General features: G+C 47.8%; 1 protein-coding gene across 1 annotated transcript; it reads left to right on the top strand.

Annotated features, from left to right (window-relative positions):
• Window positions 1-26,239, top strand: LOC1281020 (MOXD1 homolog 2). The gene is made up of 7 exons (XM_061656239.1): window positions 1-1,127; window positions 9,028-9,478; window positions 21,257-21,412; window positions 22,652-22,930; window positions 23,017-23,202; window positions 23,812-24,639; window positions 25,099-26,239. The coding sequence occupies exons 2-7, from the start codon at window positions 9,221-9,223 to the stop codon at window positions 25,435-25,437; spliced, it is 2,046 nt and encodes a 681-aa protein (XP_061512223.1). The 5' UTR covers window positions 1-1,127; window positions 9,028-9,220; the 3' UTR covers window positions 25,438-26,239.

Below are 26,239 nucleotides of genomic sequence, written 5' to 3'. Positions count from 1 at the left end.
CCCGCCGCAGAGGGTTCATTCCGCATCGAAGCGTCAAACGAGAAGGGTGTGCGTCGTCCGTAGTTCGCCGTGCCGTGATCGGAACCCACCCCATCCAAAACGCATAGCGTACAGAACAGTCCGCTTTGCCAGTGTGTGCGTCGTGTGTCGTGCCCGCGCTTGTGTTTCGTCGCGTTCGGCAAATAACTATCCCCGGGTTGCTTCGAAAGTTTTTGGGGATGTTCAGTGTACAATAAGGGTTAGCTTGGAGAAAAACAAAACGTTCCAGCAGTAAAAAGTGTGTTTATTTTTTTTTTATTCCATTCAAAACGACACACATCAACAACAGTGAAAACTTGTGTGTCTGTGTGCTTGTGTGAGATAGAGTGTGCTAGAGCGAGTGTCTGCAGAGCGCGCAAAAATCGAAGCGCATTCTACGGTTTAACGGCTTTTAACCCTCTCTCCGGGTTGTGCATGTGCATATTACCGTACCGTGTGTGGAGGTTGCTCGCTATTTTTTTTTTGTTCCTTTACGTAAGTGCATTATTTCACCGGGGTTGTGGAAGCTTTCCTTTCCCTGGCTGTGTGTGCCCTGTGATGTGGTAAAGCGTGAGCGTGTCTGTGTGCACAAGTGGTAAAGAGGTCGAGGAAAGAGAAAAAAAGCCGAGCCGTTGTCGGTGAGTCGTATTTATTACGTCCGGAAACCCGTAAAACCGCAACGGAGCGAAAGGGTGGAAAAAATAACCAGAAGAAGTGGTAGTGGTGGTGCTAAAAGAAACAACCCTCTCAAGTGCCTTCCAAAACCGCTGGTGCCGTGACCAGGAAATTTGCTTTTCAAAAATCTTTAACCCCCCCACCCAAATGAGTGCGTACGTGCAGTGTGCTTAAGTGTATGTGTGTGTGAGTTTAAAGGCAGTTCAACGTTCAAATGTCAATGCTTGTCAGTGATTGATGCGAGCAACGGTGCTAGCTTAACTAACGAGCCAAGTAGCCGTGCGAAGAATCGAGTGCAGCAACAAACCCCCACCATCCCACCACCATATTGCCCCCGGATGCGATGACGTCCGGCAGGAAGATGGCGTCGTCCACCAACGGGTGTGTGTGATCAACGGGTCCGCATGCGATGCGAGGCTGCGAATAATTGCGAAGTAAGTGTCGGTCGACAGCGGTACGTGCGCGCGATGATCGATCGCGAAGTGTTGACAGCGGGTCGTCGCCTGGTGGGTTCCGTCTTAGATCCTCTGGTGTGCTGTGTGCTCACCACAGCAAACTGATAACGTGTGGCAATGTGAAGGGAATGACCGTGTTGCTTCATTTGGCGTCGTGTTAGAGCGCGTTTGTCCGGAACGATTAATCACACTTGTGGCGCGTGAGTCACCTGTACACGGGGTGATTTGGGGAGGATGGCAACCACGACAAAACTAGAACATCCAGGCAGCTAAACTGGGACATGGAAGTAATTTTGTGGTTGGTGGGGAGTGAATAATAAAAAAACGCCAAAACAATCAACTTTGTGGTGGTGGTGCTATAAAATGGGACAATAGTCACCGGGAATGTTCCGCTCCCGCTCAGCACGATAGCGAGTTGACCCAGAGCTGTTTGGTAAAAAAGCGGGCATTTTATTTGGTTCGTTTACTCCCAAACTCGTACCCAACCCGGAAACCCATTCGAAAGGGGAGAGTGGGAGAGTACCCAACGAGATAAAGACCCCGCAGTTTATGATGATCCCCGGAACGTAGGGCTTTTCACCGGGCGTTTGCTGAAGTGTTTCCCAGAGCCTCGGGTGTGCAACTGTTCGTTGTGTTATGCGTCTCGTACGCATGAGCATGTGTAGAATGTGCCACATCCGTGGAATGCTAGACCGGTGTGGGCAGAGAGATGGAGAGAGGGAGGAAGTCTCAATTGATGGTTGTTGTTCGTTTTTTTTGTTTTTCATTCTTCTATTCGTGAGCTGGAAGGCACATCCGAGTATAAGTGCGCATTTTTGAATATTTGAAAGCAGCTCAAAGAACCATACAGCGGCAAGACCACTATACCCCATCGCTTTTTTTTTAGTTCTGAGTGAAGTGGCGAGTCGATCTACGTGCCAGAAATGCATGGGAGCGAGCATTGTGAATGTATGATTCATGGAGAAAATTAGACTCATCACGCACTTCTTTTTCTTTCGTGCTAGTGTCTGCGAGTGTGTGTGTGTGTGTGTGTGAAGGTGCTTTATTCTTTCGGCTGCGTCTTGGGCCACGCAACAGTTGGCCCATTCCCTTTTGGCTGGCAGCCGTATGTGGATGTGAAATTTATGGAAATCGTGATTGAAGCTCACCCTTGCCCAATGCCCCAAACCATCTTCCGGAGCTGTTGCGTTGCTCTTGGTGCCCGCACCAGGGAGTTTAATGTCACCATAAATTCCAGCCCATCATTACCACCACCACCACCACTGCGAGAACATTCCCAACTGTGAGCTGTGGTGACCGCGGGGTTAATAATATTTATTACAAAACCGATCGTCCACCGTGAACGCACGCACAAACGCTATTTTGTGATCAGTTTTTTTTTCTTCTTCTTCTGACCATGAGCCGGTCAGCTGTCGGCACATAAATTCTTCCACCGCTCTACCTTCTCCGCAAACTATTGGAGCTAGTCAAAACCCGTCAGACGTTTGGATTATTAAAAATAGACCTTTCGCGTGATGCTCCGTGTTTGTCCATTCCGACCATTCCCGAATGGCCGTTGTCGTCACCGTTGTCGCTGACGGTGTTTGGTTGAAGGTTGACAGATTTTGGACGCGAGACAACCGTTTTCCGCTCGCAACACTTGCGCAACACGCCGACACATCCTGCCGAGCCGAGGGTGATAGCGCGGGTAGAATAGAGGGCTAATTAATTCTAGGCCCGGGTACGACAACGGTGACGCAGCATGAGATCGACACACGGTTCGATTCGGACGTTCAAATTGGTCCATCACTCATACACGCGGGCGGCAAAAGAACAAATGCCGGTTCCTCAATTCTTGTGGATGTGGCCTGACCAGGAGCCTGGAGGCTGGTGTGCGCGGTCTGCCAGCCTGACAGTACCATACGCCATAAGAAGTGCGTTTTTACGATCGTGCTGTGATCACTCAAATCGAGCTGGCTGGCTGTGGTAAATATTTACACGATCTTCGATCTTCCTGAGTGTTTCAGTGCTGCGTAGGGCCGTGTTTTGCCTGCATCTGGGTGCATCTTCCCGGCTGCATTCGGCACACGATGCACCATATGGTGGTGTGGTGTTTAGTGCTTCTGTTTTCCAGTGAAAAAAATGCTCCCTCCCTGCCACGCACGGTGATATCCCACGAAAGTGCTCTAAATCACGCACTTCCGCTGCTGGAGAAGGCGGTGTCGAATAACCTGAAGCCACGGCTGGTCGATGTCAAGTGGCAACTGCAACTGGCTGCCCTATTAGTGGCTTTTTGTGTAAGCTGAAACCATTACACAAATTGCTGTGTTCTAGCGTTGTTCGCTGTTGTGTTTTCTTGAGCTTCCACGGATGATCTAGTGCGCTTCCTTCTACGAACATGTCCTTTTTTGTACTCATGGCATCGTTTCCTGTGCGTCTTCGACCGTGCGGGTATCGATCATCCGCATCCAATCGCAATGTGTGAACTCGTGATGCCTGCGTGATCTTTTGATATTTTGCAAACAGTAAGATCAACATAAAAGTCTTACCTTTAAAGCCTGTTTCACCTCAAAAGGCCTCTGATGAGGTCCTTCCAGGAATTGGGCCCTACCGCACACACGGACCCGATTGTAAAACCCAGCAATCCCTTCCAATATAAACCTAATCGTGCCGTGGTCCGAAAAATTGTTCGAAAAAACATACACACACAAGGGTCCTCTGATCTGTTTTCGGTGTGTTTGCCCACCCAGTGTTTGTTTTTCGTAGTTTCGGCAGATTGGATCTTTGAGCCGCTCGGGCAGACGGGCAGAAGCATCAATTGGCGTACACAGTAGAAGATGGACAAACAAGCACAAGCGAAAAAAAAAATGCTGCTCCAGCTGGCAATATAAATCAATCTCACCCAAGCTTTCGGTGTGTTCGATCGTACATCAGATGGTGCAATGCAAGAGATCGTGCCGAAAAGTTACGACCCATCGCTCCCGGTAGCCGTGTTGCGTACCTCGCTTGGATGAGTTTGTGATCCTTGTGGATGCGATGTGTGCCTTAAAACGGTGTTCGATTTCACACCATTCCAAGCGTGCAGCTGTCAAGTTGCGTGCAAAATGATTTAATTGAATAAAGACGCGCAAAAACAACCGCGCCGACCTGTTCGAGGCGCGATCGTAACCTAACACCAAACCTCTCTTTTTCTCGCTCTTTTTTTTCCTGAACGACCTCCGAAACGGAAGCCCGGTGCGCGATGGTAAATGGCGGCGAGCTTCGAAAAAGATGGCCATCTACGATCGTGCTCGATCTTTTTCGCCAGATTCTGCGGGCGCTGTTTGGATGTGCAGCTTCCGGGACCGGACAGCCATACAATCGCCGGTCTCTCTCTCTCTCTGTCTCTGCACGCAACCAACGCTCCAAATATTTACCTACAACATTTCAACTCGCATTTTCCATATTTGGCAGCACGCGGTGGAGAATATTATTTTCTTTCTGTGCCGCCGATCTTTTTTTTTGTTGCTATCGGCGACGTGAAACATTATCCTGCCTGCCTGTCTGGACTCAGGGCTTCTTTTCTGGAGCACAAATTAGAGTCCGTGGAGTCTGTGCGCCGGGCCACGGATTTACGAATTCCTCGCCTTCGCTCGCCTTCGCCCCGACCGAACCTGGCGTCATTTAATACCACATTTTATGCGTCGCGGCATTCGGACGTGAAGCGGCTTATATGTGGAGAGGAGCGAGAGACCGAGAGCTCGGCCCGGTTGGGTCTGGTGCCACTTGCAGGCGCTGCCTGCGGTTTATAAACCGCTCATGTGTTCTAGCGAGCTTAGAGCAACACGAAGAAACACGTATCGAGACGAACGCACAGAAAGGGAGCTTGGAGTGGATTGAGTTTCACCACGTTTTTTCTTGTGCTTCCTGTACGTGCCAGTGTGTGCGTGTGTGATTGTGTGCACGTACTGTTTCAGCTTCTCATCTGGAAGCTGGCCGCCGGTCGCATCCGTAACCGTGTGGTTACGTTTTTGGGCCTTCCAAATGTGTGCCTAAAGAACATTAACCAAGAAGAATGAAAAAAAAAAGATCTTCCAAGCGAAGCCGTCCCAAAAGGAAATGACGAAGAAAAGAGGAAAAAGCACATCGCATCCGTCCCGCGCCTTCCCACGCAATCTGTATGTTCAGGTTGCCGTTGAGTTGGCGAGCAAACCGATTCTTCAGAATCTCGAATGCCTCTATTCCTATTTCCAAATATTCTAAGCCAACCCTGAGATGGACGCAACAAATCCAACCCAGACGCGCGTGTGTGTGTGTTGTTTCAAAGCGTTTTTCTCTACTTTGCTTGGGCTCTCTTGGACTCGCCAGCCATTGACTTGGAAGGTACACCAATATCTCACCGCCATTACCGTACCACGGCCCACATGACTCACATCGAGCCGATCAGAAACCGTCGATCGAAATGCGTCTCTATTAGCCGGGGTTTTATGTTTATTCTCTGACATGCGTGGACGAAGACGCGCCGGGGATAAGGGTGATAATTATTGATAGAATATGGTCGTAACAAACCCAAGCCCACGTCCATTCTGTGATGACACATTCCGGCGTAGGAAAGAAGAGTGGCTTGATCGGATTTTTATTGTTGTTGTTGTTGCTGTTGCTGTTGTGGCAAAGCCATTCCAGAGTCCATCTTTAATACGATAATTTCGTAATCGGTTCGACTATTTCTCAAATCCTTCTTCTTCGGGGTTAAGAACGCAAAGAGAAATGGTTTCACGCTTTAAGGCTGGGATGAGATGTATAAATGCAGTTATTAAATGGGACGATAAATAATTACCCGCCGGGATGGAAGATGATGCTCTAACCCGGCTGCAACGAGTCCCTCTCGGTGCTCTAGACACACTCCCTGTGTAAGCTTTAGTCGCTGTCAAGGTTTTCTTTTAATCGTAATTAAACAATTCATTTTCAAAAAAAAGGGCTGCTCCTGTTACTGTGATCCTCCTTCCACAGTCGCGATAAATCATCTCGAAACCCTCGTACGAGAGGTACAAATGAAAACATTTTTTCTCCTTCCTTAAAACGAAGCCCCCAGGTTCCGACACTGAAATTTGAACCTTCTGCTTGATTGTTTACGATCGAATGGTGCGAGAAGCTGATTCGATTCATTAATACGTACCATAATATACGTAAACCTACGCTCCCAGCTCCTCTCTCTCTCTCTTGTGGATGGATAATTTATTAACCCTAGTTGGGAATCGAGACTGTGAAGGAATGTTTCGAACTTGTATGTTTTACGCCAACTAGTTTGATGCTAGATAAATTCCTTGAAATGGAATTTAATTTACTAGAAGTACCTTTTGCTCTAACATTATCCTCTAGAGGAATGTGTTTAGCACGAACACCAAAACATAACCAATATCTCCATTGTTTTCATAAAAGCACAGTTTGTTATTCCAGCAAAGGATTAGGCCCATTCCCATTTACCTTCGGCATCGAAAAGCCAGACGACCCAAAGAAGGAAAAAAAACAACAACCATTCACAATAATCCCCATACGGTGTTGTCTCCTCCCAAACGATTTGCGCTCCGAAGTACCCTTCGCGTCATGTGTTTGTAATAACTTTCCACAAAAACATATTTTGACAAGGCAAAAAAGGTTGCCTTCGTCACAGGCAGGAAAATGTCACATCCCTCCTCATTTTTTTTTTTCGCAGATGCAATTTCCAATATCTGCCAGTGCTAGCCGAAGGTGTGACATTCCATCGGTCAGAACGGCCGTTTGGGCTGCATTGATGGATGGGATGCATTACACCGTTTGTGTGTTGCTAATACCAACATACGGTTCACCTTTTGCCGTGCACAGAACGGGGAGGGTAGAGGTAAAACTTCATTCAAACATGTTTGCATTTTATTGCAAAGACATGGCTGCATTCCATCAGCGTTGTTATGTTACCTTCTCGATTGTCATAACAAACAGGAAGAGAGGCAAAAACCTGGCGACTCTACAACATCCTCGGGCTTTATTAGACACAGCGAATGGAAGAACATGAACACGAAGGAAGGGATTTTTATTAATGTTTGCTAGTTTATGAATTGTTGAGTCTTGGGCTTTGGGCATTCCTGCTTGTTTCCACTTCTAAAAGAGGGAGGGACTGTTTGGCGAAAAACACGCAAAAGCAGACAATCTTTACCTCATCTGCTGGGAGTTCATGTATTTCCGTGAAAGCAAAAAGGATGATGTTGTTGTTTTTGGTAAAAGCAAATGCTCTATGTCTGTAATTGCGGATGCAGTTTTGGGCTGCACCATCAAACTTACATATTGTAAGCAATTCCAGGTAGTAAGACAAAACCACGTCTACCTCTAGCAGGACTCTCCCTTCAGTCCGGTTTTCAAAGTTTCGGGGCCTTTCAGGCAGACCCAGAGCGTTTCATATTTCCTAAACGGTAGATCTTCAAGGCACGCACACCTTTTCAGGTCAAAAATCCAGTTTTTTTGGGAGGGTTTCTGAGGGTCGTTCTCTCGCAATCGGTGGTCAATCGGCGAGAGAAGGTTCCATGGGTCGTGTGTTTTGTGTGTGTGTGTGTGTGGATCATAATCAAGAAACACGATCTGCCCTGCCGCTGATGATGATGATGATGTTTGTTGTGGATAAGGTATTGTTTGGTCTATAGATTCTTCCAGGAAAAGATGCAGCTTTCTTTCTTTGTTGGAAGGTTAAATGAAATGGAGTTAAAAAAACTCAAACTCATTGGGATTTTCTATTGGAAGTTTTTTTTTTAATTTAAACCTCCCATACGAAATAACATAATTCAGCGAGGACGCTCTCCATCGCATTCGTTCATATCTAAATGAGACGATCATCGACAAGGTTCAAATAAAAATCAGCAAACCGTAGCGAAACGGGCCCAGAGAGTGTTTCTAATTTCCTTTCCTTGCGATATCCGGGGGATCGTTTTCAAGATTCAATTTCCAATTCTTGTGGAATTCAATTCGGGGCCTTTCGGTTTTGCGCTTGACAGACTGCCTGCCATCCCGCACCTTAAGCTCTTTTTTGCTGACACACTCTCTAGTGCCTGGTGCCTGATCATTAGAGTCGTTATCGCAATCGCTGCATTAATCGCTCCTAGGTGGGAAATGCCTTCCAGGTAACATGCCACACGTTACGGTTTGTGCTGAAATATTCGCACATACGTGCCATCTTGCTTGGTGGTATTTCCCTTCTGCTCCTTCCCTTCAAGGGAAGATACTTTACGAGATGATGTAATGGAAGAAGAGGCTGTGGTTTGTATTAAATTTTCCGTAATGGCCTGGAATGCATATTTCTTACAAGAAAAAAAGAAAAAAAACCGCAAAAACCCTGCACACTGAATATTGAATTCGGCAGAAACGCGGCAAACTCTTCCCCCAAACCGCCATCATATTAGCAATTCAAATGCTGCCGCGGAAGCTCGAGGAAATCCGTTACGCGTTTCGTTTCGGGAAAATTGTATTTTCGCGCAAACTCACCTGCTTTCAGGATATTGTGGAATCGAACGTTTATTTCCTTTGCGGAGGGGTCTTCTTTTCACACACTCACGCACGATCATGATAATCGATCTGCTGACGGGTGTGAGCGTGTGCGTAATGGATGCGTTTGGGCATTATCAGCAGGGGCGAAAGGATGAGATTGGACCGGGTGGACCTGTATAATATCCGTACACCTGGCTGGGAAAGGGATTGGGTTTTATTTATTGATTTAATCTAGTTCGGGATTGAGATGGGGAAATTGCTTTACTTAATAGCCCGTTTTTCTCTCTTTCACTTCCTTGGTTGGCGAACGCAGTCGTATTAACGATTTAAATTCATTTATTTATTTTCTTCGATATTTTTATGGAACGAATTTCTAACGTATTACTTTCTCTTCAATTTCTCCACTTTACAGAATTGCCATCAAGTGTCTTCAATGTGTGGAAACTTAACTCCCTCAGTGTTCAGTGAGCGAAAAGCCCTCCAAAGAGAGAAAGTGTCTAACAACGAAAATTTATCATCTCAAACTGCTCGCAAGGAGCAAACGGTTTAATAATACCCAAAACCCCCAAAGTGTTCTTCAGTAAACAGTGTGTGATAGCACAACGATGTGCTGCTACCCAACCAAAGTGCTGCTCGTGGTCGTGGGCTTCCTGTCGGCGGTCGCCGCCGCCGCCCACTGGGACCATGCGGTCGACCTGGACGAGAACTATCGGCTACTGTGGAGCCTCAGCCAGCAGGACATCACGTTCGAGGTGCAGGCCCGCACGTCCGGGTACGTCGGGCTCGGGTTCTCCACCGACGGTACCATCTACGGTGCGGACATTATCATCGGCTGGGTCGAGAATGGGCAGGTTCACTTCCAGGTAAGACAGAGCGCGAGAGACGATTCGATTGTTTCGCCTACGCGGCAGTATCTGAGGGGGGAATATTATTCGTAGCAGATATTTCGAGGAGTGATCACCCCATGATCGCGATGTTTAATAATGCGTGTTAAAGCGTTGTCGTCGCGATCGATGAACATCTCCGGTGACGGATTGACTCACAGCCGTTTTTGTATGCGCACCAACGATCATCATCACCAACGGTAATGGCGGTCGAGTGATCAGATTGTCTGCCGATGCCCCGGACTGAGGCAATCCCATAAATCATACAAATGAAGCGGATTGGCGGCTCGGAACGGATTAAGCATTAAGTAGGGTGTGGGAGTTGGCTGCGAGTTGGCTGAAGCCACGGACAGACGGCAAGAGAGACAGAGACTTTATTTGAATGCGTGTCTGCTACAAGAATAAACAAAGCGAGTTGGTTTGTTTGGTTTTTTGTGGCTCTTCGCGGGAGATTGTTTTTAGCCATCTTATCTTCGAGCACGATCAAAGCAAGATGGACGTCTACGGACGCGAAACGTTAATAAGAGCAGCAGTGTCTTCCTTTTTGTAATGTTGAAACACAATTCCACACACTCAGATTGACCTGGAACCGCAGAATGAATGCATTCATAAAATCTTATGATTCTATTATACTTCTCTGCCCGCGCCCGGAAGAAAGGGGCGCTCAGGTTTTGCTGGTACTACTGGTCCCTGCGTTTTGGAGTTGTTTTTTTGCTGCTGCTGCTGCGTCCTGCTTATAATTTAATTAATGTTATTAATGAGTGACGATAAATTTTCCCACTTTTTCCACTGCGTTGAGAGGACTGGCGGCTTTCTGCTGCTGCTGCTGCTCCACCAGCTCGAGGATAATTCCTTTCCTTGTGATCTTGTTCTCCGTGCTGTGTGTCTCTTCCCGTTGTCGGGGAAAGAAATTCAGTGCACACTGATCTTGGGTCACTGATAAGCAAATACACACTCCATTCCGACAAGCTGGCACGGCGGGACCCACCAGCCGGGGGCAGGGGAGCAAGAATTAAAATATGAAGCAGGAAGGAAACTTAGCCAAGACAGACGAAAAAATAGCATCGGGGAACAAGTTTCTTTCCCCTCGTCAGCGCAGCATCGCTCGGCTTATTTTTTTTTGCGATAACCATCGGTATGTCTCTCCACCGAGGATTCATAATTAGTGGGTGGCTGTGCTAGAGGGACGTGAGGCAACCACAGAAAAAAATAAAACTATACGGGACAGCACAAACAGTGACGGCGAAAAAGTGCATCAGATAAGATCCGCTTGATCGAAAGCGTTTGTCGACGCGATTGTGTGTTTTTTTTTTTCGTTGTTGTCGCTATGCCGCTCGATATGGCGGAGAGCTAATGAGAGCATCAGACGAAGGCATTGCTGTTGATGACATACGGACAAAACAAGTTGTTTATTGGGTGTGTGATAAAGTTTTTTTTTCACTAGCTATCGTTTGTGAAGTATATATTATTCTAGTTTTTATTAAATATATCTTGAACAAGGATCATGACGTATCTTCTTGCCTTGTCGTTCCTCGATAGTGAATTTATGTTTTCATGATTTATTTCGCTCGAAGAAGTGTATGATCACCCAAAAGTTTATATGCTTCTATTTAGAAAATGCCCTCTTTTTCCAGCCATTGGCGTTATTTCTTTTCTTTTCATTCCATCTGCCACTGCTAATTGAACTAGCGTGGAACAAACGTTCCAGAATGAAGCGAATACTGGACGCCATTGCGCTTTCTGCGGGCATTTAATCCTCCCAGCTAAAACAAAACAAAAACCTCAACAGCTTACACAATCGAATTGTAAGCTTAACGCACTTCCATTACACATGCTCCAAAAATGTGGTGAAAATGTTGTTTTAACTTGGAACGTTGGTTATGCAAATTCCCTTACTTATCGCATCCGACCGGCTGCCAAAGCAGGAAAACAGCGTGAATACACAACTCAAAATGGCTTCCCTGGTGCTTTTGGTTTGCTAGGGAAAGAAAAGTAAGCAAGCTGTTTTTTTTGTACTTGGGCGTGGAAAACTGTTTCCCTGCTGATGTACACGAAAGAGAGGAAGATAGCAACCTGGTGCGTATGATTTCCATCCCCCCATCTGACAGAATTTCGGACATAGTGAGACAGTGTTTTGTGGCTGCATAAATTACCTAACATACACACTCACCTGCTTTTTGGGTGGCGCAAACCTGAAGCCCTCATGTTCTTGTTCCTTCTCCTCCTGCTCGTTCGTGGTGTGAAACTTTTCCTTCACAGCGTAGTAAGTGTGTGTGTTTGTTGGTGCTCGTTAGTGATGATTTAAAATGGTGGAATTGAATGTCCACACGGGTCCACGCATTGCTATCTGGTACAACCGATCGGGAACGTTTCGGGCCCTTAGCACAGTGTGTGCTAGCCGGTGACGTCAGCCGTCGAGGCCAACACATCTACTGATTGTTTCCGTGTTTCCGTGCTTGGTGAGGCGCGAGGCGGCGCGGTGATTTGAATCAATTTTCTTCTTTCTCCCCCAAAACGCATCTCCAAGGCACGCTGTCGTCACGCACCCGCTCAAGCGAGGGAACTACTACCCGCCAAATGCCCCGTAGATAGTAGATAAAGTGTCTTGATTGGTGGCAATCATTCGGTTTTTGGAGCACACGAGGCCCCCCGGTTGGAGAAGTTTTTTGTTATACATTTTTTATCTTTTTTTTGGGGGAATCGAACCATCTTTCTGAGTAACATCTGGGATAGGAAGAGGCAAGAGTTAAGAGGCTGGGAGACGAACCTTGCGAGAACTCGTTTGATGAAAACCTCGGGGCGTTTGATGCTGTCCATCTTTTGCCCTCCTTTCGGTTCGGGATCTAGGGACATAAAAATGATATCATATTAGTAGCCTGTTGTTTCTACGTTTCTATGCTCCCCGAAAGTTCCTATCTTTGAACCGTTTTTTGAAGGCAACTCGAACTCGTCTCCGATGCGGTTGCGGTTCGTTTCACTTCGTTACGGCTGAAGACACACAGCATCTTTTTTACTTCCCGTGATGAGTTGGGTCTAGTTTTCGGGAAGGTTAGCAGCGGTTTTTTGTTTGCTGTTGTTGAAGAGTTTTCAGTCCACGGTTCGTGCGTAAGTTATGACGATGTAATTGAAGCTGAAGGGAGTATCAGTTGAGTTGATTAAAATCAATTTGTTTTGATTTGAGAACGGCAGCCGACTCTGTGTGTGTGTCTGAGGGTGCATCTTTTCATTTCACATCGCCTTGAAGAAGCTCCAAAATGGGAACGAATATTCTGCAATCTACATACAGCGCTGCCAACGAAAAAAATGGCTTGATTAATGTGCTCCAATCCAGCAGAAGCACCAATAGCCATTGTTGTAACCCCAGAAATTCCTGCACACGAATGAAGTGTGCCCCAGCTGGTCTATGTGTTGCAATGTTTGCGTGGTAATCCTTCAAAAGACATGGCGCAAAACCGACCGGACCACAGTGTCTGGAGCCCGAAACTAGAAGACCGATGAGCAACGATTTATATCGTTCCAACTGCACTTGGAACGAGCGTTGCCTACTGTACACGACTACAGACGAAAACGGCTGCGTTCTGCTTGTTCTGCAGTAGGAGGTGAAATTAATATGAGCAGCTTTGCGCTTCATGTTCTACCGTTTCGAGCCGAGAGGTGGGCCAAGCTTTGCCAGATTAAAAGAAGCCTTTCGGTTTGATGCAATTGAAACGCATCAAAGCTGCACGCAACCGACAGAGCCAACTGGTTCGTACCGGTCATAACAATCACATTACATAGACCCCGTTTCGATGGGAACGGCTCCAGTTGCATCGACGCGTTCTTTTCACCCTGCAGGACGACACCTGCTTTACACGTTTTAAAAACAATTTAATATCCTTTCCGAACGTATAACCGAGAGGAGCGTTTCACGGGGAGAGAGAAACGCTAGGATAAACAAATCTTTAGCGCTCTAGCGCACTACTACCATAGAGCGTTCGGTCAAAACCACAGGAAAACCACCCCGACAAGAGCTGGGCATGCTTTCCGGCATTTCGCTTTATCATCTGGACAGTTCTGGCGTCTGGTGCTTTTCGTGAACGCTTGGGTCTGCGTTGCTTCACGGGCAGCTGTGTCCTGAGCAACAACGAAGCAGGACACTATCCGAAGCATCCTGGGAGGAGCGGTCTATATCAAGCCAACCAGACGCCGGTGTAGCTGTACAAGGCGCAATACCTTACGGCTACTCGCTACCGGGTTGGCTGATAAATGTAATATGCAAATGCGAACCCTCCCTTTCGCAGCATCAGTTGTGGTTTGTGCAGGATGCTTTTGGAATGGAAGCAATTTTTTTTTTTTTTTGTTGTGTGTGTCCAACAGGAGACTCCATCCTGGTAAGAGTTACTCCTACGATGCGTTAAAATGTTCACATCTTCATGATGCCATTATCCTGGAATATGAATGTCCGCTCCACCAGCCTTGGGAGGGGCCGGGGAATTGACGAGTGCAAAAAAGGTGATTGACGCCTCAGATATTCGACAATTCCCCGGGGCGGGACGTGCTCGCTTGACCAACAAGCCAGCAGAGACACAGCACACACACACACACACATTCACACATCCAAGAGAGTTCCCAGGGGCTAAATCAGCACAATTCTTTTCTCTACCTTTCTCGCTCTCTATTGCCTTGCAGAGAGCAAGGCACTTTATATTGAGCAGTGGATACGTGGACGTCTTTCTAATGGCCATTCTGTCTGGCCATTGCTGATGACGTTAGTTCTCCCTTGAGCCCCCTTACCCAGCGACGCGCTCCGCTACTCCAGTCCAGGTTCAGCCTGTTGCAGTTCTCAAGCACAAAAATATGGGTGGAACATGGGTTTGAAATGCCCTCCCATTTCATTCTCTTTTAAAGCTAGAAATTCCTTACCAGCAGCAGCAGCAACAGCAGCAACAGCACAAAAGGGGCACGCATAAACGTCACAATGTTTTGGGATGGTCCCGAAAGCCCCCTGGAAAGCAAAGGATGGGTTCGTTATTCTTCCCGAGAAAAGAAATACTCATTTCCCAATGATAGAGATTTATGATTTGCTTACCTTTTCCGCTCATTCGCATTCCCCTCCCCGCTTGGTCCATTTCCGGGGGAGATTTTGGGTAAACGCAATATCCCTTCCTCGTCTACTTTGGTGGTTTTTCGTGAGCACAAAGTTTTGCGATTGCTGCCTTAAACTTGCTGCAGTCTAATGAAAGAAGAGAAAGAGAAAAGAATCGCTTGCACTGGAGGGTGGTGAAGATGAGGCTTCAGAACACACGCATATCTGGTCTTAACAAAGCAATAAGACATAGACAGACACACACATACACACAAACACAAAAGCATCGTTTCCACCGGGAACATGCAAACGAGCCCGGTGTGGGAAGCGCACAAGGCAGAAGATATGCCAAAAGGAGGAAAAAAAGGCAAAAAGGACGACGCCGATGCTCTCTAAAACATTAATTGGTAGGAGGAACTTCAACTTTCGGATTTTAAGGCAGTTTTTCGTCTGAACATACAGCGTGCTGTTTTCGTTTTTGTGTGTGTTTTGCTTTCCATTTCGGAGTTATACTGAAGTGGTTCGGAAATTCCAATTTCCTTAGCCCACGACTCTCGACTTTTGGGACGACTTTTATTGCACGGACCACATTCAGAGCGGGCCTGCTTTGGGGTCCATAATGCAAATTATGGCTTCGGTCACTAATTTGAATGATTTATCACTCTCCGGGCCTCGACTGTTCTGGCTCTTGGGTTTCACATTAATATCCCTCCCGATGCCGCATCGCAACGCACTCGTGTGGAAGTGAGCAGCTTTCCGGGGCGGAGTGCTACCGGGATTATGTGGAGGTCAAGCGGGACCTTTTAATGCGTGCCCAAACTTTCTGCCCGTAGAACTCGTTCGCTCGGAAAAGGTATTACGGTGAGCTACTTAGCCGCCAATAACAACTCAATCAGGTGGGCGCCAAAGCTTGTCGTGAAGAGTGGCCCGAAAATCCTGAAACTGGAACTGTATTCCCTGCCATCTTCGCCTCTGGGCAGGAAGTTTTGCACTGTCCAGGAACGGGGTTTGTCTGCAATGACCCAGAAAAGCTGCGAACATATCGCACCCAGGTGCGATGGAACAGCTCAATCGAACTTGCCCCAAGTTGAGTGAAGTGAGTGCGTTACAGAAGCAAAGACAGCATTAGCATTTAGATTGAGTTGAGGTCGCCCTTCTAGATGACACGATACCATCATCATCATCGCTATCATTTTCTCCCCTTTTGTTTTGTGGCGCAGGGATGTTAAGCGGGCACTCCGGAATTCAATTGGTAAAGTCATTTTGGAATAGAAATTACTTGGGCAACAAGTTTTGTCTTTCTCTTTGTCTACTTCTTGATGAGGGCCTCATCACGTGGTCAGGTTAATCCCGATGTCCGATGATCCGTCAAAGTTTGAACTCTTGATCCGCTCAGAAGCTTCCAGTGTCCGAGGTACTGTTGGTATCCATGAGAAGACGGCTGGCTCGGTTTTTATGACAGTTGCTTGCCTCTCACCTCCAGTGTTCCCTTTCCTGTTCTAACATCTGTTTAAGAATCTCTCCGATATTTGTCCGATTTCATTTTTCTGAGCTTCTGGGTGGCAGTAAAAACTGCTGACGGGTTGTTATTCCGAGTTGCGATGAACTTCCAAGCGATAGATCATCTTAGCAACGGCGGCGGGTATTCAGTTTCACAAACAAGTGATAGATTTTTGCGGAGAGCAAATAAAAAAAAACAGTCCAATTGCAATTCGAAAACCGTCATGAGTACGGACCGAAATGAAGTTACAGCATATTGTGCGCGCAGTTCGCAATATTGCAATCTGCTCCAAAGGATCGAAACCGGCCAATGCTGGACAATGCTCCTGGTTTCTCCTCTCATTTTGTTACACATTGACTGGGACACACACACACACACACACATACACACACAGTCAACCATATTCTTCGCTTTCTCTTTGCTTTGTTTGCAATGAATGTGTAATCATAACATCCCGATCAAGTTTCGGCAGCAACCACCACGGTGGCGACAAACAAAAAGGCGCAATAGCAGAGTGGGGGACGTTTCGGAGCGTCATAATAATTTGGTACATACGGTTTAGTGAGAAAGAGAGAAGGGGAGGGGGGAGCGTTTATGGCAGAAGGAAACAGAATGGAGCACCAGGCCATGAAAAGTAAAGGCGTAAGACGGGACGGGATCCATTGGAATGAAGCGAAACAGGCAAAGTTTTTCTGGCGCGAAGAGTACGTCTGATGCTGCTACTGGTGCTACCGCTGCCATGCTACCAGTTATGATGGGAAAGGGACTGTGTGTGTGTGAGTGGGGCTGTAGTTAAGCAAGAAAAATAACCTACCAGAAGCTGCTTGATATTCTGCATTATAAGAACCGTGTTTTGTGTGTGTGTGTGCTGCTTCGCCTTCCCAACATGTTTGCTCCCGGTTCAATCGACACAGCCCCGGTGCATGGGGTGTATGGTCATAATAATCATAACCTTCTGCGTCGTCGTCGCCGTCGTCTCTCGGGCTATCGTGTGGAGTTCGACATCCTGCCTGCGCCATATGTTGGTGGAAAGCAGGGGTATAATATCAGCTCAGCTCCCTTCCAGCTCCATAATGATGATGACGCTGTGTGGGCAATGATACCGAGACTTTGGTTTATCTGTTCGGCACCGGTTTGGCACCCGGTGTGGCAAGGGGTTGAGCCCTCATTTGTAAGACCAATAACAGGGCTAACATTTGGCAATAAAGAAAGTGAGTTTTTTCTTTGCGCGCGCTGTTTCTTCGATGTTGCACAGTAACTTTGGTAGTTTTGTAATTTTTATTAATTAGTTCATATTGCTGGTAGTACCAGCAAACTCAGCTTGGGGCGCGCGCGCTCGTCTAGACCTTATAGGTAGGGGTTTTGAAGCGATTGGCGCCAGCAAACTTTGTGCAGCGTCATCTACCCTACTCGCTGCTGTACACACTTTCGCCAATTTGTGGAGTCGGTGTGCTCGTTTTTGCTACTAGAAATTACTCACATTACATTTAATTCACTTTGCATCTCGCCATCCACGAAGACAAATCTTCGCGAGAAGAGCTACGACGCTGCGCCTTGGTCACAATACCACAATAAAAAAGAGGGCTATTGTAGCTCTCGGTACACAAGACACACGAGACACAAATACCTGTTGGTTGAGTTGTGTTTGTGTGAAGGGAAAAAGTGAAGGAGAGCAAAAACTACAACTAAAATCCCCCAAGCGATCTTCACAAGCTGCTGGGCTGCGCCCCCATTATAATGGTAGTACCGCAAGGCAGGCAACGAAGATATGCGTAAGATGCGCACCCCGTAAGGCCCAGTGCACCCGCAGTACACACATGTACGTAGCCGCGCCGCCCGTTTGGCGTTGACGAGAAGAAGAATAATTGCTTTTAATTAACATTACTTCTTGGGCTGGCTTCGGTGTGCAGTAGACGATCGGGCCCTTTGCTTTGAGCTCTTCTCGTTCGTTGCTTCGTTCGCTTTTGTACAGTCCAGTCCAGCAACGTAACACGAATAATCTGAATTTCTGTAAAGTCAGGGTGAACATAAAATGGAAATATTTGTAGCGATTTTGAGGTTTTCTGGGTAATAGGGAAACAACAGAAACCACAACCACGAAAGGAAGCGATTGCTTTGAAGCTGAAAGATCGAACTTTTTTTCCAAGTGCCATTCGTCGGTGCAACGTGAGAACGAGCGGGTGCACTTTGTGTTCTTCGATTCGAGCACGGCAACTAACTGCACGCGGTGACTCACGGCCCCGACGGTATGCATTTATCGCGGGTGACGGTTTTAGGATTCCTTCAAAAGATTTACGCTCAATTAACCCTGCTGCGGTTGTCGTTTACGATAACTCAGAGCTTAGGGAGAGAGAGAAGGAAAAAATGGATTTCCTCCTGTCTGCTCTTCCCGATTCCAAATGTCTGTCGGTGTCCTTTTTACAAAATTCCAACCTTTTTCGGTTCCTTCCTGATATCTTCGTTGTACACCATGCTTCGCCATCGAGACGCCATCGAGCGGCTAGACAGATAACGGCGCAACATTCTGAAATCTGTGTTCCGTCTAATTTTAAACAACATGATTGATTTGAACCACGCCACCATAAGTATGAGCTGGAAAAACCGTCCCGTCACTGTCCAAAATCCACAGAGGATTGCATTTGCACACAACTTGGAGCCCCCTTTGATTTGTTTCTGCTGACGCAAAACAACAAAACCGGAAGCATGAGCCACAGTGACTTGACACTTTCTGTAACGCACTTTGACACTCCGATAACTTGCCCAATTCGAACACCCCAGCACTCTCCGTCATCTTCCGTCATCGATCGACGCAGCGACGCAGACTTCGGGTCAGCAAGCAAACTTGCGAAGAAATGGAGCGGAAATTGATTTCAATCAATGGCGATTGTTTGCTTCTTGCTCGAAAGCCCAACTCCCCACGGTGATGGTGGTTACCGGGGTTCAATCCGCTGCAAAACCTACAATCTTCTTCCCCGAAAAACCCTAGCGGGATGGGTTGTTCGGGCCCCCATCAAAAAGGCACATAAAACCCGGAAGTCGGAGCGGGCTGGTGCAGATGGGTCTTAGAAAAAGGCCTCTGACCGTCGGGGCTACATCCAAGCAAAGGCGAAGACCCCGTTCGGAACGGAAGTTTAGACTTATGGGCAGCAGCAAACGAGAAGAGCATCGCACATCTTCTGGGAGCATCGCAGAGAAATTGATTCCACCGCCTGCCGAAACGAGCGCACCGGTCGGTAGTAGTAATCTACCGACGGGGGAATTAATTTTACTTTTCTGGGTCAGTCCGCTCCGCTCTGCACGCTGTGGAGCGCCATAAAACGTGTGCGGACGCCCTGTGACCCTACCACACAGTGGGCTGGCTTATTTTTGTGGGTCTTCAGGGTCTTTGGTTAAAGCTTCGCGCGGGTCTGTAATCAAAAGTTGAATTATTTTCTTCACCTTCTTCTTCACATGTGTGTGTGTAAGTGTCCCTCCAGCACCACCATGTAGGTTTTGCGAACTTTCACTAGCGCCAACGTTTGATGACAGGGTTACCTACCGGGAGATCATGGTCAGTTCGTAACGTTTCTTTCGGCATCGGGGAACGGTCCTGTAATTATCGCTTGCCAATGGTTAACTTTGGTGAAACAGCATCTTTTCACCTTCCGCATTCGTGTGTGTGTGAGTTTTAATTAATCAAAAAATCGGACCGCCGTCCCGCTACCGATGGGATGCGGCACTATATCTTTTTTTCAAATTTGTACCAAGTGTTTGTTTCTCCTTCGCAAACCGTCATCAACCGGAGAAGGAAGTGAAATTAGCCTACATTTTGTGTTAACATTTTTGCACCAAAAACCACCTCCATACGCCCTTCTTGGGATGCCGAAAAGCCAATTAATCTTGTCCCATGCTGATAGCGGGAATGACCACCACAAGTCATCGGGTAGTTTGGCTTAGAAAACTTGAATGGTGACGCTGTATGGGGATTTGTTTTTGGGTGAACTTGTTTCTTCGTTTCTAGAAACACACACACACACTAAACTTCCGGAGATTGAGAAAAGAGAGAGAGAGAAAAGTGAAGCATAGAGAGCAACGGAACGTAGAAAAAATATTTCACTATCACCTACCGTCCCGACATCTTGACGACATGACCTGTGGCAGTGGCTTAGATGTTTAGGATTTTCAAATTCAGGTTAGCTTCGGCCAGTCGCCGCCGTTCGCCATGTCGCCAGGCCTTTCAAATTCTGGTTCTGTGCTAAGAATGTTGCCCTAGGATCGTACGCCCGTCGCGTCTAGGGGCAAGTTAATTACTTTTTAATCCCGGTGTGATGTTGCTGCTGTCGCCTGCTGGCGGCACGATAAGCCTTCATTCGAAGGTGTTCCCGTTTGCGTGCATGTATTTTTTTTTTCTTCTCATCTTTGAGTTGATCGAGTTATAGGACGAGCAAGGGAAGTAAACAGGCAAACGGGACGTGCATTAGCTGACGTAAGTGGGGCGATTCTTTAAAACAAGCACGCCGGCTTTTCATTTTATTTGCCCAATAAATCATGTGTAAAAAGAGGACAGCAGAAAAAGACACATCGTGATGTCACTGTATGTAAACGTCACGACCAACCCAAGTTGCTAATGAGCAGCTCACACTCATTTTGAGAAGCAACAAACGCTTCTCACCTTAAGACATTCAAAAAACGGGAAGCCTTATTTGCGAAATAGATATATTATCTCCCACGCTGCAAACCATCCGTTAAGGTGTGAAGTGACCCTCTTCACGAGGGAACGCTTAGCTCCTCTTCGAGGGAGGCTCCATCACTCCAAACCGGCCAAAAGGGACGAAAAACATACGCGCCCGAAGGTTTTGTGTGTGTGTTTGTGCATTAAGGTGTGAAATAATTAACACCACCGGTTCCCGGCACTGTTGCGATTTCCACTGTTGCGACACGAGACCTAGTTCTGGAGGACCCCTGTTAGTGGACGACCACCTGTTTGACAAAGCCTTGCTTTGCTCACTGTTGTTTTTTGTTGGGGTGCTTGATTTTCATAATTTATACGTCGTCCCGTACGTCCGAAAAAAAAAAAACTTCCAGCGTACCAACAGCAACGTCGTCCGGGTTGGGGTTTAATTTATTCAACCATACTTTATTAAGCAATTCCTTAAGGCAAAGCACTATACACTAACGGCCTTCTTCTTCACTCTTTCCGCTTTATTTACAGGATCGACACTTTAAGCAGAACAGTAACGGCGAACCACATGTAGACTCGTCGCAGGACTACGTACTGCTGCTCGGGTACGAGAATGCAACCCACACGGTGCTGCGGTTCCGCCGGAAGCTCGATACGTGCGATACGGCCCAAGATGTGCCGATTACGGTAAGTTTGGTATAGAAGAAGCGGGGGTTGAATGCTCCCCACACGGAATGAGCTCCAATGCTACTACACCCGATGAATGTCGCCTGGAATTGGGCAGGAATTTGCATTAATTTGTCACTAGCCTTCCCTCGCGCCTCGGAGATCTATCGGACGGCTGGGAAGAGTACCCGAAAAGGGGAGTTCCACAGTTGGAAAGATTCTTTCACAGCAAAACGCAAACTTCAAGACGTGTATCATTGAGCATTCCGCCACACAACAGCTGGCTAATTGTTATGCTGATGTAGTTTCACCTGCGCTTTATGACGTTGAATTATTGCTTGGGATTGTTACTTTTTTCTGTTGACGGCACAGAGAGAATAAATCTCCTTCGTCGAAAAAAAAAAGTTTGCAAAACTCCTTCAAACACTCCGCCCGAAGGCGCCAGAGGCTGAAGCAGGAAAAGAAATCGAGTGTAACTTTATCACTTTTTTTGTGTGTGCGTTCTGTTAGGTTGCTCCTTTGTTTCAAATCCCAACCATTCGTTCGTTTGCTGAAGTTCCCGGGGTAAACCTCAACCTCAGCCGAGACGATGATGAATTTATGCAAATGGCAAAAATTGTGCGCACTGTTATGAATGCAAATTCAAATTATAAATCGCTTAAGGGCCACTCCCGCGCGTGTCCATTCCATCCCGAGCGCAGGGTTTGGTTTGGACGGCGCGAATGCATCATTCAGCATCAACTCCAACGCCAACCATTACTACTTGCTTGCTTGATTTCTTTGTTGGACAGTATTTCAAATGTTGCCACATCGGTATCACCTCGGTCGGGATGTTGGATGGGATCATAAAAATCTCATCAGTGTTTGCTTTTACAGCGCAAAAAAAAAGTGTAGCCCTCCGCATCAGAATGCCTGAGAACTCCTTTTTTCGGAGGTTTTGGGGTTTCGGTTCATTGGAGCACGGGGTGTACCGGTACCCTTCCCACTTAGAAGGCAATCCGGGTGCTCTGGAAACGATTTCTTTCCATGGTATAGGTAGAGGATTTAAATAAATTTACATCTGAATAAAGCCGATAATTGAGCTGCGAATGTGTGCTGTGCCGGGTGCGCCTTTTGGGTTGCAAAAGGTTTGATGAACTCTTGTCACCAGATGGCGCCACTCTGTAACGTGTAACCTTGCCGGTGCACTTTGAATTGAGCTGAAATATTAATGACTCTGGTTTTATTTCTCTCTCTCTCTCTCTTTTTCAATCCAAACAGAATGACACCATTCGTATCATCTACATGTACCACAACAGTGAGCCAAGGAATGGTTCGCAGGCGATGGGCACACTGCCCGACCCGACCGAAGCGTTCAAGGACTCCGTGCCGATCTTTCTGACGCAGCGCGTCAATCAGGTGCCGATCGAGCTGGACTCGCGGACGCGCACGATCGAGCTGAAGAACAAGGACGTCCCGATACCGCAGACGGACGATAATCTGCGCTGGTGTACGATGTTCAAGCTGGATCAGTTCGTGCGAAAGCATCACGTTATTCGGGTAAGTGTTTGTTGAAGTCACTTCTTTCTGGTTGGATTAACTCGTTCGGTAGTTAATGTGCGGTTTCGCTTCTTTTTACTCCACAGTATGAACCTGTAATTGAGTCACGGTCAAACATTCCCCATCTGAGACACATCGTACTGTACGAGTGTCAGGGCTCGACGCCGGAGCTGGAGATTATGTCGCGCGAGTTTGGCCGCTCGTGCATGGAGGCGGAGAAGGAGCTGCTGACGTGCAACTCGATCGTCGCTGCGTGGTCCCGCGGTTCGGAGGTAAGTGTCAGGCTAAACGATTGAATTTATGGAACGGTGTTTGACAGTCGACGCGAGATGTTAAACAGAGAATTCAATGTTATTTTTTGTGTAAACTGCTCATTTTGATGTCGGTGGTGGTGAACGAGCAAAACCCAGGTGCTACTGAGGGAATTGTGAATCACTCACTCACTCTCTGCTATCCTCCAAAGAAAACATTTCATCATCATTTGAGCAGCAGATAAAGCGTAAACAATTTAAAACCCCTTCTGGGCAATGAAGTAACACACACAATGAAGCAAAAAACATACAACAAAATCAATCAAACCTCTTAAGCAGTTAATAATTGCTCCGCTTTGGAGCTGAGCGCGCGAGCGATTGATTTCCGAAGCGCCCGAGGGGTTTTTTGGTTACGCAAGCAAGAGACAGCTTTCATGTCTTCTTGCGTCTGATTGAAGGACAGATACCTAGAAAGCACCACTCTCGAGCATGATGTTGCCTGCAGGCGTCCCGTAGTGTGACGCGTTAAGCAACTCGCCGAGGTGTGGCACCAACCAATTTCCCCCCAGCGTACATTGTAACTGATTGGGCTCGTCTCTTCTCCGCTCTTCTCCCGTCCACTGTTCGCAGGGTTTCACCTATCCGCTCGAGGCCGGTTACCCGCTCGACTCGTACCAGGCCCGCTTCTACATGATGGAAACGCACTACACCGGGTTCCAGAGCAACTCGGTCGACCTGACGCCACGCGTCGACAACTCGGGCCTGCGGCTCTACTACACGACCACGCTGCGCAAGCACGACGCCGGCGTACTGTCCGTCGGCATGCAGCCAAACTGGCGGCACATCATCCCGCCCGGCCAGGATCGGGTCCTGTCCGAGGGCCACTGCATCGAGGAGTGCACGCAGCGTGCGTTTCCCCGGCCCGGCATCAACATCTTCGCGGTGATGATGCAAACGAACGGCATGGGCCGGCAGATCCGGTTCCGCCAGGTGCGCTCGCGGGAAGAGCTGACACCGATCGCGCACGACGGAAACGTGGACGCCAACTACCAGGAGTACCGCCGGCTACACACGCCGGTAAAGGCGCTGCCGGGCGATCGGTTGATCGCGGAATGTACGTACGACAGTACGGGCAGGAAGCAGATCGCGCTCGGCGGCTATTCGTCGCGTGACGAAACCTGCCTGGTGCTAAGCCTGTACTACCCGCGCCAGAAAGAGCTGACGTCCTGCCACTCGATACCGAGCCTGCCGACGGTGCTGCGGGCGGTCGGCATCAACGAGCTGGCGGCCGGTACGAACCCGATCCGGATCGCGTCGCCGGCGGAGATTGCGGGCATGACGCTGGAGGAACGGCTGCTCACGTACGATTGGCGCGTGAACTTCAACGACTTCCAGTACGTCGTGCGGAAGGGTGCGTTCAAGCCGCTGTGCTGGAGCGCCCGCAACACGCCCATACCGGTAAGTTTCAATGTGATGGATGAATAAATTAGAACCCTTGTAGGTAGCTCAGCAGCTCGAAGCGGCGATATTGGTCAAGCAGATCGGATTGACCTGCATGTTACGACGTTAGTTTCCGAAACTAATGAATATCCCAAATTGGGCCCTTTTTGGTCCGTCTTTCGAACCGGGTTTGGATCAATCGGTTGTAAAACTTTCCCAACATTCAATTTACTACCCCTTCGGTCACACTTTCTCACTCGATCTGAATATCCCCGTGAAGAGCCGCTACATCGTACTTTATAAATCAATTTTATGCAAATATTGAGGTTTTCACTTCCATTGTCCCCGTTTCTCGATTCGTTTCTGTACTTAAAACTTTGTGAGCGTGCTAGGGGATTACAGGCCAACCTGAGTTATGGAACATCCTTTTACTAACGTGCGGTTTTCCTCTCTCTCTCCCTCTCTCTCTCTTAACAGGGCACCGATAACGTGGATGCGTACGCACCGAACCTAACGAAAATCTGGCGCCCGATGGCAACGTGCAGCTTTAGCGGTGGTGCATCGTCGGCCCACGGCACGATGGCCGGTGGCAGCAGCTACAGCGTCAATCGGTTCGTGACCGAGCGTGACATCAGCCTGGACCGGCCGCCGGAGGACGACGATGACCGGTGGAACGTGATCGAGGGTGCGGCCCGGAGCAAATCCATCCGCAGCTCGGCCCCGTCCGCCAGTCTGGCGAGCGGGGTGACGCTCGCCGTTGCCGTGTCGCGGCTCGTGCTGTTTGTGATCTTTCTCAACACGGTCAGGTTACTGTGAGGCTGCTGTGTAGCGGGACGGTGCGTTTGGGCACGGTAGGTACGAACAACAGTGATAACAGGCGAATCCAGCGAGCAGCAGCTGCCACACCGGGCGTATGGCGCACGTGATACTAAGACTGGGTTTTTGACTAGCAGTTTTGTGCTGCAGGGAAGGGGGAAAAGGGGGAATTTTAAAAGAAGCAGTGTATATATAGTACGGTAAGGTGCAGAGTGTTTTAGTCTGATAGTAGCTGTGTAGGTAGGTGCTCTTTTCTTCTTACCGTGTCGCTGCTCCGGGCTCACGCACAACCCGCCCGCTTTGAGTGTCGCTGCGATGCCAACGGATTGCGTTTTCGGAGAGAACGATCCGGCTCGAAGGACCAAAACAAGGGGGTTAAACACACAAGTTCACTAGTCATTTTAGGTGCCCACAAATCGGGGCCCAAACGGGGTTGTGTGCCGGAGCGCGCACGGGAGGTGGAAGCGTTACGGGGAAACGTTGAGTAGTACGTATTTAATTCAGGGATATGTAAATTGTCAAACACTACGGAAGAATAAAAAAAAAAATGAAAGGAAGGAAAACCAAGAAGTGAGCCAGTTTTGTGGGAAGAATAGAGTGACAGTCCGTTTTGCGAGAACGGAATGGAACTCGATTCTTCTCCTATATGTATTGCAGCTAGTGCATCTGTACCAAGAGAAAGAGAGCAGGAGAGCAAGAGAGAAGCGTTTAGTACGGTAAATATGTACATAATAAATAGGACTTATTGTAATAAATTGAAAATAAACTATTCAAAAAGTGAAATTCAGTTAAAAACTTAAAA

This window comes from Anopheles gambiae, chromosome 3 (assembly GCF_943734735.2).
Source record: "Anopheles gambiae chromosome 3, idAnoGambNW_F1_1, whole genome shotgun sequence".
Classification (NCBI taxonomy): domain Eukaryota; kingdom Metazoa; phylum Arthropoda; class Insecta; order Diptera; family Culicidae; genus Anopheles; species Anopheles gambiae.
Note: the sequence above shows the minus strand (reverse complement) of the source record. Positions and strands in the feature narration are given on the sequence as shown.

What these genes read in the sequence shown, in the direction of transcription:
- LOC1281020 (XM_061656239.1), top strand. Translation starts at nt 9,221, where the DNA reads ATGTGCTGCTACCCAACCAAAGTGCTGCTCGTGGTCGTGGGCTTCCTG. An exon ending in ATGGGCAGGTTCACTTCCAG is followed by an intron (nt 9,479 to 21,256) that starts GTAAGACAGAGC and finishes CTTTATTTACAG; the next exon opens with GATCGACACTTTAAGCAGAA. An exon ending in CGTGGTCCCGCGGTTCGGAG is followed by an intron (nt 23,203 to 23,811) that starts GTAAGTGTCAGG and finishes CACTGTTCGCAG; the next exon opens with GGTTTCACCTATCCGCTCGA.